General features: G+C 36.3%; 3 protein-coding genes across 12 annotated transcripts; all 3 read left to right on the forward strand.

Moving 5' to 3' along the window:
- Positions 1–1,321: 1,321 nt before the first annotated feature.
- Positions 1,322–6,050, forward strand: LOC109138246 (CD209 antigen-like protein E). The gene is made up of 6 exons (XM_019257966.2): positions 1,322–1,528; positions 2,006–2,095; positions 3,168–3,260; positions 4,977–5,119; positions 5,247–5,347; positions 5,501–6,050. The coding sequence occupies exons 1-6, from the start codon at positions 1,399–1,401 to the stop codon at positions 5,646–5,648; spliced, it is 705 nt and encodes a 234-aa protein (XP_019113511.1). The 5' UTR covers positions 1,322–1,398; the 3' UTR covers positions 5,649–6,050.
- Positions 6,051–6,181: 131 nt separating this feature from the next.
- LOC113746576 (golgin subfamily A member 6-like protein 7) lies at positions 6,182–10,419 on the forward strand. The gene is made up of 4 exons (XM_027282788.1): positions 6,182–6,932; positions 8,379–8,480; positions 8,575–8,937; positions 9,238–10,419. The coding sequence occupies exons 1-4, from the start codon at positions 6,785–6,787 to the stop codon at positions 9,258–9,260; spliced, it is 636 nt and encodes a 211-aa protein (XP_027138589.1). The 5' UTR covers positions 6,182–6,784; the 3' UTR covers positions 9,261–10,419.
- Positions 10,420–10,922: 503 nt separating this feature from the next.
- Positions 10,923–15,908, forward strand: LOC104921794 (CD209 antigen-like protein E). 10 transcript variants are annotated; one of them, XM_027282780.1, is made up of 8 exons: positions 10,923–11,107; positions 12,185–12,280; positions 12,599–12,661; positions 12,993–13,055; positions 13,690–13,758; positions 14,242–14,384; positions 14,568–14,668; positions 14,891–15,908. In XM_027282780.1, the coding sequence occupies exons 1-8, from the start codon at positions 10,987–10,989 to the stop codon at positions 15,021–15,023; spliced, it is 789 nt and encodes a 262-aa protein (XP_027138581.1). In that variant the 5' UTR covers positions 10,923–10,986; the 3' UTR covers positions 15,024–15,908. The 10 variants fall into 10 exon arrangements, with proteins under 10 accessions (XP_027138581.1, XP_019113504.2, XP_027138582.1 ...); XM_019257959.2 differs by having other exon boundaries at positions 13,696–13,758; XM_027282781.1 differs by having other exon boundaries at positions 12,185–12,235.
- Positions 15,909–16,283: the final 375 nt, after the last annotated feature.

Raw genomic sequence — 16,283 nt, forward strand, 5'->3', positions numbered from 1 at the left:
GCTGACTCGGTGCTGTGTCGGGATCTAAAACCAGACTGAAATTTATCAAGAATAGAATTGATCTCCAAGAATGTCTGTAATTGAATAAAAACGACTTTTTCTAAAACCTTAAAGAAAAGGGAAGTGGGAGACAGGTCTGAAATTGGAGAGCACAGTTGGGTCAAGCAGACTTGACCCAACAGAACTCAGAACCTCCTTCAAAAACTTGGCTGGAATCTATCTATCTATCTAAGGGACAGTTTGTGGATTTCATGCCACTAACCACTTTAGTAAAATGGTCTCAAACCGCTCAGAAACAGCAGTCTGTGCCGGAGGAGCACAGACATCATCAAGGGGCATATTCATATTACCGATATTCTGCCTGACAGATGCCATCAGTGAAGAAAGACACAAACTCTTTGCAGGTTCATATATATATTTAACATGTAAAATAACACAACATTACTCTGAATTTGATCCTATTTCTACATCTACAAATAAAAATAATTAAAACTCGACGACATAATTCTGATTCGTTTCTGTTGTATAAACTATAAGGCGGCTCAGTTTGTGCAGTAAAGACGTGCCATTGTTATCGTTGTAATGAAATCTTTCATTTGAATACATTATTGTGATGAGCAGCTCTGTGGCTTGTTTTTTTTTTGTACTCTTTGTGGTTTTTCTTTGTACTCCAATAATGCATGCTCAGTCAAAGAGGGTAAAAAGCAGAGCTGATATGATTACCGGTAAATCCCTTATTACTAAAACTGTAAGCCTTTATCAGCCGGTGCTGTTTGTAGGGACATCTGGCACAAAACAGGATTTATGCATTCGTGTGTGTGTGTGTGTGTGTATGTGTGTGTGTGTGTGTCCAGTCGGAACAAACATCAACAGGGACAAAAACATCATGTGACACCACATAATGTTGGTGTATGCCCTTGAGCTTTGACACACTTTTGTCATCGACAATGTTGTAATGCTTTTGTCACATGGCTGCATGACTATGTATTATTTCCCTTTTTATTTATACTTCGCTGTCCAGGTGAAATTTTACTTTAATACATTGTAATTTTTCTCAAATATTAGAGAGAAATTTGTTCACATGTAATGGGTGTGTAATATAAAAAAAAAAATAAAAATAAAAATAAACTATAAAGGGTTCATAGCATGTTCTGCAAAGGTTCAGTTCCTCCTTCTGCTCGAAGAAGAAAATTATATAAAATGTGCTTGTTTCAAAGGGAAAAGAAAATATTTAATACAAAGGTATGAATTATGTTGCAGTGAAAGGATTTAAGTTGTGCAGAAAAAATGAGGAAGACCAAAAACATTCTGCGGACAAAAGAGGAAGTACATTTCACATCATTCTCAAGGAGACACATTATTGATCACCATTGTCACCCTCCACTCAGCAAGTGAAATATGGTGAAGTTTGTCCATAAAGAAGAATCTGAGATCACTATGGACTATGTGAATCTACCTGCTTTACCCGGGGGTGATGCCCTGAAGAGCTGCTCTGGCAAGGACGGTGGAGTTACTGCTGCAGTTCCTGGTGAGACAGAAAATCTACAGTTTAACGAACAGTTACTACAAGATGGATACGCAATGTGTAATTTTAAAATATATATGACAGAATTTTATTTGTAGAATAGCCAATTAAGAATCAATTTCTCTATCATTTTAGTGTTTATTTGAAAATATCCTTGAACTGCTTTCATGTGATGTTATTTAGTCTCTTTTGCAATGGAGACCATTTATATGTTTACATTTAATTTACATGGTTCAGTCTGAAGTAATCATAATACAGAACTATAGAACTGCCTGACTAATGATTTAGCAAACCTTATTTATCTACTATTTACCTTATTTATAGCTTCTATAGAAATATTGGTCTGGATTTGTGTGGTTTTAAAACCCAGATGCCAGGTCACTGGCCTACAAATACTGTTCCCCAGATAACTGTAAACCTGCTTCTTCCAGCAGACCACTGGGCACTTATTTTATATGTCTGTCTGATTTTTACACACAGGTATGAAAGTCTACAGGCTTGTTGCTGTCAGTTTTGGACTCTTGTGTATCCTACAAGGTGCTCTCAACATTTCCCTGCGTCTTGCTCTTGGTAAGTCCGTTTCAGCTGCGTCTCTCTACTTTTGTGTATCTTTCCAGACATTCTTTTAAATTCTGTATTATTATTATAGGATCAGAAAAAAAGTACCTGGCTCACAGCCGAATCATTTCAATTACAAGATATGACACTTTCTCTGTGTTGTTTCTAAGTATGTGCATTGATCACTTGATTGACAAAGATATAACAACTCTCATAATAATTCTCTGTTTGTGCTTTTAATTAAAAAATTCAGCTAAGTTGCCATTTTCTGATAACTGTTTACTAAGAAATTGTGTGGCAAGTTTGGGGAAGTTGAGAATCAGAAAAAAGTCCTAAAAATCACAAGTCATAATAACAGTACTAGAGAAGAAGAAGACCAAGAGGATGGGACTTTCCAGTTAGTTGCATTTACATTACATTACATTTAGTAATAAGTAAGCAGTAATAAGTACTGTGACAGTCATGAGGGGATTTAGCATGTCCAATATTGGTAGTGCTAGGAGAAGTTCATACTTCATATTTCTGACATGAAAATAAAATGAAAGTCAACGTTCACTCTGTAAACTTGCTTATAGTCAGTATACAGTGAATTACGTCTACACGATTTGTTTCTTTGGTTAGTTCCTCAATTTCCTCCTGTCTATGTGTTCTAGAAGAAGAAGATATACCGCAATTTTTACACTCTATTTTATGTTACATGCATTTTAACCCTAACACACATGCAGTACAAGGGCTCATAGACATGCATTGTGGAGAGAGATGGTGGAGTGATGGGCGGCCCCCCTGAGAAGTGCCCAGCAAGCAGTTTTGAGGGGATTGCTCAAGGGCACCTCGGCAGTGCCCAGGAGGTGAGCTGGCACCCCTCCAGCTACCAGTCCAGTCCACCTTCCATATTTTGGTCCACACTTGAACCGGCCACCCTTTGGTTCCCAAGCCAAGTCCCAATGGACTGAGCTACTGCCACCCCCTAAGTGTGCTTGAGCAAGATACTGAGCCCAAAATTGCTGCAAGTGCACCTAGCCAGTAATGTTTGTTTTGACATACTACTTGAACCATGAATTCTCAATTGTTTCTGGTCTTTCAGACTATTCTGACACTAAGGTACCAGATAAAGAGGCCAGCTGCAATAACCTGACTAAAGAGAGTGCAGAGCTGAGGGGAAAACTGGTTAACTTTCGTAAGTATGAGGAGAAAAACTCATCATATCAATATCAAGACTCTTCACTGTAACAGTAACATAATCAACCAATAAAAATGCAAGTATGACAGAGCACTTGTTTTGAAGCTGTACATCCTTCTAGCAAACTTAAATCAGGTGTGAAATGAAGCAAACGTTAAGTGCCAAATGGAGAAATTGCTTAAGTCAATGGTCAATGGTGAGGTCAGGAGGGAAAAAAGTGTTCAGGAGCCTCTGATGTCTTATGCTGTAATATTAATTGACGCTTGGCCAAGGAGAATTAGAGACACTCTCAAAGTCTCACATTCTACCAAACTCCTGCTGGTGGTCAGAGCTTAAACCCCTACAGATAACACCACAAATACTATACGCCCAGAATTAGTCGAAAAAAATGCATTTACCCACGTTTGTGTTACTGTGAGCACATTCTAGTCTGGAGCCACTGTTGTCTGTTTATGTTAAGGGAAGTCAACAGCAAGCGTAAGCATTACGTCTAGGAAGGCAACATTAGGTCTCTTTGACTCTGGTCACCACAGTGTTGAGATAAACTGACACCTGCTGTTCTCAAGCAAAGCCAAACAATTAATACTGCAGAGGACCTCAAGGCCCACATGTGACCTTGTGTAATTTCCACATTTGTGACATGTGAGCACATAACACTGGAGTGATTTTATAAAAAAAACTCACCTGTTTTTTTTTATATTAAGGAATAAAGTTATGCATAATTTAGAGCATCCCCACTTTGACTGACACGTGGGTGCCATCATAGGTTGCTTGTTTGAGCAACTATGTTTCATTCAACCCGCCTCAGCTCCATCCACGTTCCAAGTCTTTGGCCATATAATGGGGAGCTGGTAGAGGCAAGACCGCCAAGACGGTAGCAACCAGAGCCGCCACACTCTGAGCTTCACAACAGCTCATCAGAAACCTGTGGGTGATGTTACACATACTGTAACTGTAATTACTGTAAACAAGCAGTTGTATCCTAAAATATGGTAACCATGACCCAGAATGCAATGTGCAATGACATGAGCAGACAGAAATATTAACCACAGTGTGGCAAACAGACCAAAACAGCATCAATGCTGCGACATCACGAGTTGTGTTTGGTGGAAACAAGGTGTGGAAAAAAACATTAATGCTTTTAGAAATGTAAAATTAACTGTCGGCAGCATGGTGGTACAGTGGTTAGCACTATTGCCTCACAACAAGAAGCTTCTTCCCACAGTCCAGAGACATGCACATAACAGGTTAATTGGTGACTCTAAATTGGCCGTAGGTGTGAATGTGAGCGTGTGCCCTGCGATAAGCTGGCTGGCTGGATAAGTTGGCAAGTTGTCCATGGTGTACCCCGTCTCTTGCTCAAAGCCAGCTGGAATAGGCCAGCCCCACCGTGACCCTGATGAGGATAAGCGGTTACAGATAATGAATGGATGGATGGAAAATGAACTGTGACCTCAGTGTTAAAACATACAGTTTAATTAATACCTCTATGACAGTGTCAACAAAAATTCCACAATATAGGCAAGCTAAAAGGATCTAGACTTTAAAGCACATAGCACATTAGTGAAATGAATAGCAAAGGTTTATTTAAAAGCCACTATAAAATGAAATTATTAATTCATCATTTAAATATAATATGTAATAGAGTTATTACATAAACTGACCTTTTTATGAGAATTAATGCATAATGACTTTTGCTGTTATCCGTAACAGATTACTATTTCAATCAAGGATGGGTGTATTTTCATCCCAGCTTCTATTACATTTCTTCTGTCATGAAATCCTGGAATGACAGCAGAGATGACTGTCTGCAAAGAGGTGCAGACCTGATGATCATCAACAGCAAAGAAGAACAGGTCCGTGAATGAGTTTGTGGTTAAACAATAGCAGGAGAAATTAAAATGTAATGAATGTGAAGTCAAGATGAATTGAAGTAAGCTTTATTTTTGTTGATTACTGATCACTTTTTTCTCTGTAAACAAGGAATTTTCAAGAAAATTCCACAAGCTCACGTGGATTGGACTGACAGAGAGAGAAACCAAAGGAGTGTGGAAATGGGTGGATGGCACTACACTGACTGAAAGGTTCAAACATTACTCTTTTATTTAAATGATGATTAGATGATTATGTTTGATTAATAAATAAGTCAATAGCAAATCTCAGGGAACATTTTAATTGAACTAGAACATAGCCACAACCTAACATGTTGCTGTTTATGTTTGTTTGTTTGTTTTCAGCTACTGGGGCCCTGGAGAGCCGAATGATAATAAAAACAAAGCAGAGGAGTGTGTAGAATTAAGGTTCCATGATATAGAAAACAGCTGGAATGACATATCATGTAAAAACCAAAACTTCTGGATCTGTGAAAAGATAATAACCATATAACTCGGCATATTAGAGTGCACAAAAAAATTCCCATTTCACATACTGTACATTCTGGGAAGCTATTTCAGGGTCTTATATCTCTGTACATGTGCATAACTAAGCTCTACCCATGTCTTTATGGACATGATAACCATTTGGCTAGATGTAAAGTGTGAAAGTGTGATTTAGAGTGCAGCACAACTAGAACTGGAGTAGAAATGGGAGTGACAGTTCTTGACAAGGGGTCTTTTCTATCTTAAGCCTTCTAGTGAGTCATACTTTTCGTACTTTTCATCTTGCACAACACATGCTTTAAACCTCTCCTACTCAAGCAAGGTAACAAAATGACTGAAGAATATTTTAATTTACTGAAAGTTTTATTGTGCATTTCCTAACAATAAACATTTGGTCTTTTTATTAAAATTGATCTATTCTCCTCATTTTCAGCTCTATATTTTTCAGTCTGAAGCTTCACTGGAGGTGCTTTGTATAGGTCAACATCCTTATCTGATAATATCCCTTCATGCAGCCTTACAGTTAATTCTCTGTCTGCAAGAAAATTTAACTTTTTCTGTATTTGTGGACATACATCTGATTATCTGGATCAGCCCAGAAATGGTCAAATAAGAAAACAGAGCCAGTTATTTGTTACATCTGGGCTTGTGAGAAAACATGTTATTCAATGAGCTGTTCAAATTAAGTGAAATAAAAAAAACTGTGATGATCATGTGAAGGAGAAAAAAACAATTGGAAACTTTGCAGTCTGCAGCTTTTGGTTCACAGAGATTACTTTTACATAGGTTTACCTCTATCTAATATACCTAATGAAAAAGTAAAGTGCAACAGACTACAGTTGTGAATACTGAACTTCTAAACTTCTAATATCTTTTGGTCTACAGATGGATGCTTTAATTTTGCAACTAACCAAACTAACCAAAGTGGAAAGCACCTTCATGCAGCTGCAACTTACAGGGTACTTACTTACTAGTGCAATGGTGGTCACCTTCACATTTCACACCCGCAGTTTCCTGTTAACTAGAATCAGACGCAGAATTACCTTTTTTTAGAATGTGTTAGTCTGCATGCTCTGCAGACTTTGATGGCTTCAGGCACCACAAGACAAAACTTTGTAGAAACTGTATAGAGCACAGCACAACATGGACGAACTGGCTATATATGTCAATGTAGAGAGACCTGCAGGTCATTCCAGCACGAGAGAAAGGGAGATGCAAAGTGCAGAAAAAATTTATGAAAATATGTTCCTCAACACTCTGGAGCCAAACATAACTGGACCTGCGTTCTCAGGTAATAAACACATGCAAACCTACACACAGGCACACACAGACAGAATAGACAATATTTTCAAAAACATCTTGGAAAACGTGATGTGTGAGGAACAATAATGAAGGGGAGTCAAACAGCAAGTGTGTGAACCTTTTGGTCAGTGTCTATTGATAGTTTTAACTAAAGAACAGAAGAAACTGTGTGAGTGTGTGAAGAAATTAGAAACCAACAAAAGTCGCCATGTTGTGTAAAATATTTAATTGAAAATGTTGAATTTGATGCCAGCTACACATTTCAAACAAGTTTGGACAGGGTCATGTTTATCACCTCTTCTTTTAACAGTCAAAGACAAAGAATCTGGGAACTGATGAGACTTTGCTGTAATCTTAAACAGGGGATGTTTTACCATTCTTGCTTGATGTAAGATTTTAGCTGCTCAACAGTTCAAGGTCTCCTTTGTCATATTTTATATTTTATAATGCCGCAAACATTAGGTGACAAGTCGAGAATGCAGGCAGGCCAGTTTAGCACCCGGGCGCTTTTACTACGGAGCCAATTTGTTGTAACAGGTGCAGAATGTGGTTTACTGAAATAAGCAAGCTTGCCTCTAAAAAAAGATCCTTCCTCCAAAACCTGTATATATTGCTAATGTATGCTAATGGTGCCTTCACAAATGTGCAGGTTACCATCATGCCATGATGATCTGTTTTTGGTGTTCTGAATATCTCGGCCATCCAGTGTCCTCTGCGTACAGAGATTTCTTCTAAATCTTACTAAATACTGTTGACAATGAAATTCCGAGATTCTGTGTCATTTTAAGCTGAGAAAATGTATTTTTAACTTTATTTCGCACAGACTCAGCCTCTCAGCCTGGGATGCTCTTTTTATACCCGGTCATGTTTCTAATGTGTTGCCAGTTAACCTGATTAATTGTGAGATATTCCACCGGCATTTCACAACTTTTCTATTGTTTTATTGCTGGCATCAAATTCAAAATAGGTATTTAATTTTCCAAAAACAATAACATTTCTCAGTTTCAACATTTGACAAGTTGTCGTTGTGCCATTTTCAATTAAATGTGGGGGTTTTAATCTTTTGAACATCACCACATTTTGTTTTTATTGACATTTTACACAGTGTGGTAACTTTTTTGGCAACATACAAGGCTATGCAAATATGTTCTTGAATATAAACGTAAGCCATATCAGCTAAAAAACACATGTTCTATGCTTTTATGTGGTTTCAATTGGTGACTTTTACTCCTCTGAATATGTATAAATTGCAAACCTTCACACTGTCCAAGAACCTAAAATTCACAGATCACTCTATTGTCTGTAACGTGTTATATAATGATGATAATGAGACAATACAAAGACTGGCTTGATTTGATTTGATTTGATTTGATTTGATTTGATTTGAGAGTGAAATATAAACAATCATGTGATAAACATTATATCTTACTTTCAGATGTTGAGGAGGTGAAGAAGAGTTCCTGCAGAGTTGCTGCAGTGGTTTTAGGTTTGCTGAGTCTTCTCCTCTTGGCTGGAGTCATAACTCTGTTTTTCCTATGTGAGTACTTTCTTAGCATGCTGGGGGAAAAGCCAGATAATACTGATTGAGAATATATCTTATTTTCTTTACTTTCTTTTATGTGTCAACACAGTTACCAAGAACAACTCTGAGTTGAAAATGGAGATGGTCCTGTTACACAACAATCGGACAGGAGAAAAAGAACAATATCAGTCCAGTTACAACAATCTGACAGAAGAAAAGGAACAATTACAGGCCAATTACAACAGACTGAGAAGAGAAAAAGAACAATTTCAGTCCAGTTACGACGATCTGACAGAAGAAAAGGAACGCTTACAGGCCAATTACAACAGACTGAGAAGAGAAAAAGAACAATTACAGTCCCATTACGACGATCTGACAAAAAAGGAAAAACAACTGCAGACAGAGAGAGAGCAACTGCAAAAAAAACTTGAAGCCCTGACCAAAGAGAAAAATGATCTTCAGAAAAATACTGGTAAGGAAGGTAACTAAAGAATGCAATTTCTGAAGAGATTGTGGTGATGGTGAGATGGCTGCTAAAATCTGATGCTGAACTGTATTGTTCCATGTATGGCTGGGAGCTGAACAGCATTTCTGGTTTAACTTTGAGGAGTTGAATTGTTGTGTTTATGTGTATGCATATCAGTGCGTCAAATGTGTAAAGCTTCAGCTGTCTGAGACTAATCAAACAAACAAACCCAAAAATGAGGAAGCAATATGTAATAATTGCTGTTGCCAGGGAATTGATCAGATTATCTTTTATGTTCAACTCTAGATTGTCAACAAATGTCAAGATAACATTAAAGAAGACCTCCATGTCCAACACCAGATGCCATTTTTGAACAAAGATGAAACAAGTGGTGACCCTTTCCCAAGCACACCCATCCAACTGCTTCCATGTGACCTGATTCCCATACTTAGGTCACATGACAACACTCTAATGGTTAATAACTAAATCCTCATTACTTCATGTAATTCAGACTGATAACAGCACTTGTGTGTAATTTTAGACAAGTAATAAAGTTTTCAGAATCTCCAATTTAAACTTTTAAACATCATTTCATCATTCTAAAAGCTTTAATTTGAGACCTCCAGGATTCAGAGCTAGGAACGAGCTTGTCCAGTTAGTTTTTAAAGTTAACATGAGCGTAAATTGCATAGTTTGTAAAAGTTGAATTAAAGAACGACAGGTACAATGTAATCAGAGGAGACTTTTGAGAAGTGTGTTATAATCATAACTGATTAATTGCTCAGCCTCTTTCAAGATTTAAAAGGTACAATTTGTAAGATTGTGCAAAATACGGACATCTAGTGGTTAAAAATGGGCACCAGAGCTCAAATTCAAAACACTGGAGCATTACTACAGTACATTTACAGTAGTTACATTCAGCATAGATAAATTCCTAAAATTGTGTGATTACAAATTTCAAAATAACAAATATATTGAATGCAGTAATTTGTGAAGAACCTTTTATTTCAGTAGAGCATGTTTCCTTAATCTCTGATGACACCGCATTTTAATTTTATGATTTCATACAGTAAATATTTTTTGAATGCCATGCTTATATTTGTATATCAACAAATGGCTGCTTTAAAAAAAAGGAAGGACATCAACATCAAGCAACAGGAATATGTTTGTCTGATTTAATAGACAATCTAAGTAGAGATTGAACAGAAAACGTGAAAAGACATGCTCCACTTACTTAAATGTCCAGCAGGTGGGACTCAAGTATTTCTTAACAGTGTCTTAGTGTCTCATTATAGACTAAGGTGTAACGCAGTGTTCACTGATGTAACTGTTTGCACTCAAATCCTCTCAGAGGATTCATATAGTTTGTTCTTACTGTATTGTGTAAGATTTTGCAATATTTAGCATGTATATATAATCTTGGAATAAAACAGCCTCATGCTTTGATTGTATATGTCACACAATGTTTATTGTATATGTCATCAGGCTTAAAGTGGGCGAGAATACCAATCCAAATTCACAGAAGGTCTCCTCAGTCACTGTAATCAACCAAAAGCTCATGAACTTCATCATACTGTGGTAGTTTTAGCTTCAGGTTTCAGTTCACAACACCAAATACACAGAAATGTGGACTGCTGACATAACGAGAGCTATACTAATGTGGCCAGCATGCTAACATGCTAATCCTAATTAGCCTCACAAGTTTGACAAACCACGTTGAATTGTTACAGTACTGTAAAAGTAAAAGTATTATAAGCCTCATCAGTACCCTTCTAGTTTCTAACAAGTCAAGAGCATCCATAAGACACCTGAACTTAATAATTCATCTATATTTATAATGTTGATAGAGTGTATGAGAAAGCATTATGTGTGTTCATGAATGTAGTCATAGAGTATTATGAATGCATTATCATTTAAAATAAAGAAGTAGAAACCTTGCTTAAAATTGGGAAATACAAGAGTGCTTTGCTAAGAAGAGAAAAAAGGAAGCGGAAGACTGTCAGACAGTCTAAGAAGCTACCATTAAAACTTTTATCGCATACCAACGAGTAAAATATGTTCAATGAAGACGAATCAAAGATCACTATTGAAATCAGAGACCTCCCTGTTGCTTCATCCAGGAGGACCTTGAAGAGCTACACCAGTGAATATGATGAAGTGGCTACTGCAGTGCCTGGTAAGAGACAAAGGCGTTCTTGTGCTTACTTGTTTTAACCATAGAAGTAACAAATTTGAAAACATTTGTTTTGCAACTCTAAACTATTAGTATGTATGTAAAGTAAATCAAAAATAAACCCCAGAGCACCAATAACTAACTAACTTAGATTGTTTAGGTGTGCACAGTTAGCTTGTGCAAAAAAGAGGAAGAACCACACTATATGTTGCTCAGTAGGAAGAATTCACACTTATACATTTCAGCATTCTGTGGAGTCTCCTCGTTTATGATAATGTAGCTGAATGCTTATCCCCTTTACAAATGACTGCAGTTTCTCATACATGTAGGAAACAGACTCTCTGCTTTGAAGATTCCTTCCCCTGTTCCTCATACATCAGTTTATCAGAAGAGTAGGTCTGAAGTCAGACCTTCTTTCATCTACTTTCCGCTCCCCCTGGGATTTGAAGTCGCGTCCAGGACTGAGCAGGGAGACTTGCATGTCATGTAACAATGTAAGAAACTGAACAAAATCAGACAGCAGTTTGTTGATTTATACCTAATGTCCGTGACTAGGCCAAAACACACTAATGGCCTCAGCAGCTTGACACCCCCTACATAACAGCTCCAGGTGCTTCTGTTTTGGTCTCATACACCTGCTCTTTAATAGGTGCTAACCACTGCACCACCGTGCCTGAGCCAGTCGATTCCAACAGCACTGGCAATCAAACTGGTGTGCAATTATGTTGATGTTGCAGACATACTGTCCTGCTAGCAGCCCCCTTCTGGCAAGTAGAGACTGAGCTCAAAGATAGTGCTAATGATCTGGAGGGTGGAAGGTCAGCCTCTTGGAAAACACAGATACATATTACACATTATACATTATATTACTTTCTCTGTAACTTTTAGTAACGTTTGGTAACTTATATTACCAAACTCCCATTGGTTCGGGATACTGTCACACCTATCTTGCCAAACTTTTTGTGCCTTCCTTCTAATTCCACCACTATACACATAAAACAACTGTAATGAAATACAACACATATGTTGCTCTCTCTCTCTCTCTCTCTCTCTCTCTCTCTCTCTCTCTCTCTGTTTTAGACACAGGAAGAAAACTTGAAAGATGTGTGGCTGTGAGCTTTTGTCTCCTGTGTATCCTACAGGCTGCTCTAAACATTTCTCTGCGTCTCGCTGTCTGTGAGTTGTCTTTAAATATATTATATTATAATAGTAAGTATGATGATTAATCTATTAATACCAGTAATCAGGAATGTTTTGTTGGGTGAGAGATCTCAAATGTAGGTTTACAATTTCCAGATTAAGATAAAAGTCAGTATCATCTACATAAAAACTGTTCAGCACATATAACATTATGGTTTGTTTGTGCTGACAGATTAACTATACCTATTATTGATAAATAAATAGAATTAGAATTCTGTTTTAAAGCGATTTGTTGTGCACATTTGTGGTGGCTCTAATTTTGTTGCAAACTTATCATAATAAATCAAATGCCAGCTTCACAACAGAAATCCCTGGATGAAGAAAGAGATGAGCTGAAGAGGCAGTTGAACCTTACTAGTAAGTGTGAAGATACTTCTATTAATACCAGTCATCATCCATGTTATGTTGGGGAGATCTGAAAAGAGTATATGACATTCCAGTTTTGAGTCCATGTTTCATTTTTAATTCTAAAGTAAAATTAACTCCATGTCAAGACAAAATTTTCCTTTTAAATATTAAAATATAATGTTTGTTGCTTCAAGAGAGAGTGGTTTGTGCTGAAAAACATTAAACTAACTATACCTACCATTAATAAATAAAAATAATGTGGACATCCTGTTTTAAAAGGATTTTTTGTGGCTCCGATTCTGTTGCAAAATTGTCATAACCTCTTGACTCAAAATGGCAGCTTCACAACAGAAATCTCTGACTGAAGAGAGAGACGAGCTGAATAGGCAGCTGAATCTTTTCAGTAAGTATGGGGATAAATCTATTAATACCAGTAATCAGGCATTTTATGTTGGGTGAGAGATGTGAGATTTGAATATATGACATTCTAGATTTGATTTTTAATATTAAAGTAAAATGAACTGTCACACATTTCAGACTCTAAACTTTGCTATTGTTCAGCACATATTATGTTGTGTTTGTTGCTGCAAGAGAGAGTGGTTTGTGTGGAAAAACATTAAACTAACTATACCTATCATTAATAAATAAAAATAATTTGGACAGCCTGTTTTAAAAGGATCTTTTGTGGTTCTGATTCTGTTGTAAAATTATCATAACCTCTTGACTTAAAATGGCAAATCTATTAATACCTGTAATCAGGCATGTTATGTTGGGTGAGAGTTCTCAAATGTATCAAGAGCAGACTGTAGGTTTACGGTTTCCAGATTAAGATAAAAGTCAGTATCATCTACATAAAAACTCTTCAGCACATATAACATTATGGTTTGTTGGTGCAAGACAGAGTGGTTTGTGCTGACAGATTAACTATACCTATCATTGATGAATAAATAGAATTAGGAAATTCTGTTTTAAAGCGATTTGTTGTGCACATTTGTGGTGGCTCTAATTTTGTTGTAAACTTATCATAATCAATCAAATGCCAGCTTCACAACAGAAATCCCTGGATGAAGAAAGAGACGAGCTGAAGAGGCAGTTGAACCTTACTAGTAAGTGTGAAGATACTTCTATTAATACCAGTCATCATCCATGTTATGGTGGGGAGATCTGAAAAGAGGATATGACATTCCAGTTTTGAGTCCATGTTTCATTTTTAATTCTAAAGTAAAATTAACTCCATGTCAAGACTAAATTTTCCCTTTGAATATTAAAATATAATGTTTGTTGCTTCAAGAGAGAGTGGTTTGTGCTGAAAAACATTAAACTAACTATACCTACCATTAATAAATAAAAATACGGAGCTGCATTAACAATATAATTTGACAAGCATACACCGCTTAAAGAGTAATCACACTGAGTCTGCTTTTTTGAGATACTGAAGTTTTTTGCCTTATGAATGTAAGTCGTGTTAAGTACAGTAAATCTTTGGTTAATCTGTGATCATAGTGCTAATTTTCCCTTCCCTTATCCAATCTTTTTTGGCTTTCTTTTGTTGATTATTGAGATATTTTGGTTCTTTCTTTTATCAACAGATCACTATTTGAACCAAGGATGGGTGTATTTCGGCAGTAGTTTCTATTATATTTCTTCAGTCAATAAAGCCTGGCAAGACAGTAGAGAAGACTGTCTTCAAAGAGGTGCTGACCTGGTGATTATCAACAGCGAAGCTGAACAGGTATGTGACTAAAGAAAATAAGAGTAAAATATTAAATGAATACACTAAAATTAACCGGTTGGGACAAACATCAACAACAACAAAAAACATCATCCAGTAAGGGTCCTTAGGCAAGACCCCTCATGATATATAGATATTATATATATATATATATATATATTACTGTATATTTTTTTTAACCAGAAATTCATAAGACAATACCCAAAGTACATATGGATTGGACTGACTGACAGAGAGACAGAGGGAGTATGGAAATGGGTGGATGGCACACCACTGACAACAAGGTACACACATTTCTCTTTACTCAAATGAAATAAATTTTAGTACTGAAACTAATGGTCTTTAAACTTCTTTCAAAGCACAATAGTAGACATTGGATTTCTATTAAATGAGTATAGTATATCAAAGTAAAAAAAAACATAGATCTTTAATTGTTATTTGAACTTCTAACTGTTTCATTGAATGATTTATGTTCTTTGTTAAAAGCTTTTTGTTTTTGGTTTCAGCTTCTGGCGCTCTGGGGAACCTAACAATTATCGTGGCGGAAACGAAGACTGTGTAGAATTAACACTTGACTGGAATGATGTAGAATGTGAACAAAAAAAATTGTGGATGTGTGAAAAGAAAATGGCTCTGTAACATATGCACCGTGACAACTGCTACTGGTTATTGAAGACTTGAAGATATGATGTGTTTACCACTTTCAGCTAACATGTAAAGACAACACTGAAACATGGTTATACTTGTTTACTGTTTGGTTATCATGTTCCCTGTTGTAGTTACTAATATGCTATGGTTTAATCTTTCATACCGTTTGAGCTTCTAATGATTCACAAGTGTTACTCTTGTGTGTTCCAGCATGCTTAAAACTGGCTTCTGCATTTTTGGTCCCAACTCAAAAACAAAATGTAACAACCATTGAAACATGGTTTGGCAAAGTGATACATGTGGATTTTTCTGCTGTCTTTTTTTACCCGAATCTTGAAAAAATCAGAGCCCCCTCACATTCAACCCATTTGATCATAATGGAGTTGTGTTTTATCCAAATATTTAAATAGTTAGAATGAGATTAAGTGTACTTGGGGTGGAGCTTCCCAGTGCCCCCATGTGCAAAAGAAGACTGCAGCAGCCTACATGCTAGTCAAAACTGATTTACAGGTATCTTTAATTGTAGATATAATAGCAATTCCTGCGTCAAATATAATTTTCAGTAGTTACAATTGTATTTTGGAAATCAAAAATTACATGAAATACTGTACGTACTTGTTACAACATTAAGGTGGCATATCAATAATTTGATTTCGACTAGTCATAATTGCATTTTTGATAGAGAAGCTAATTTATGATATCTGTAATGTAAGAACAATTGAAGATATGTTCTGTAAATATTTCCACTAGTAAGAAATTAATTATTGGTCAACAATTTACACTAATGAGGTTATGGTACAATGTTTTAATGCATGCTGTGTTGATCCTTGTTATTTGTCCTGCAGTTGAATGAATAAATTTCCTGTCCTTCTTAAATGGTTACACATTTTTTGTGTATATGTATAAATAAATGGAAGATTGACAATGCCACCTGGGGGCACCTCAATCCCAGGAATTTAGCTATTTCAATTTAACTATACTAGAGTTAACACCGGTCACAACACAGTCTATTTTATTTTAATAATACATTTAAAAGAGTAAACCAGGTTAAAAAATAAAAATAAAAAACAACATATTGCTGGCTGCACAACTAGCTAATAAACTAGGCCAGATCTATCTATCACTGATAATAACTGTGTGAAATGATGTAGCACTGCTCCCCTGTGGTACAAAGTAAGAAACAAAAAGCACCCAAAATACTGATAGTAATAGCAGTAGTATTAATAATAATGATAATAATAATCCACTCAA

The sequence above is a fragment of the Larimichthys crocea genome, chromosome X (genome assembly GCF_000972845.2).
Source record: "Larimichthys crocea isolate SSNF chromosome X, L_crocea_2.0, whole genome shotgun sequence".
Taxonomy (NCBI): Eukaryota; Metazoa; Chordata; class Actinopteri; family Sciaenidae; genus Larimichthys; species Larimichthys crocea.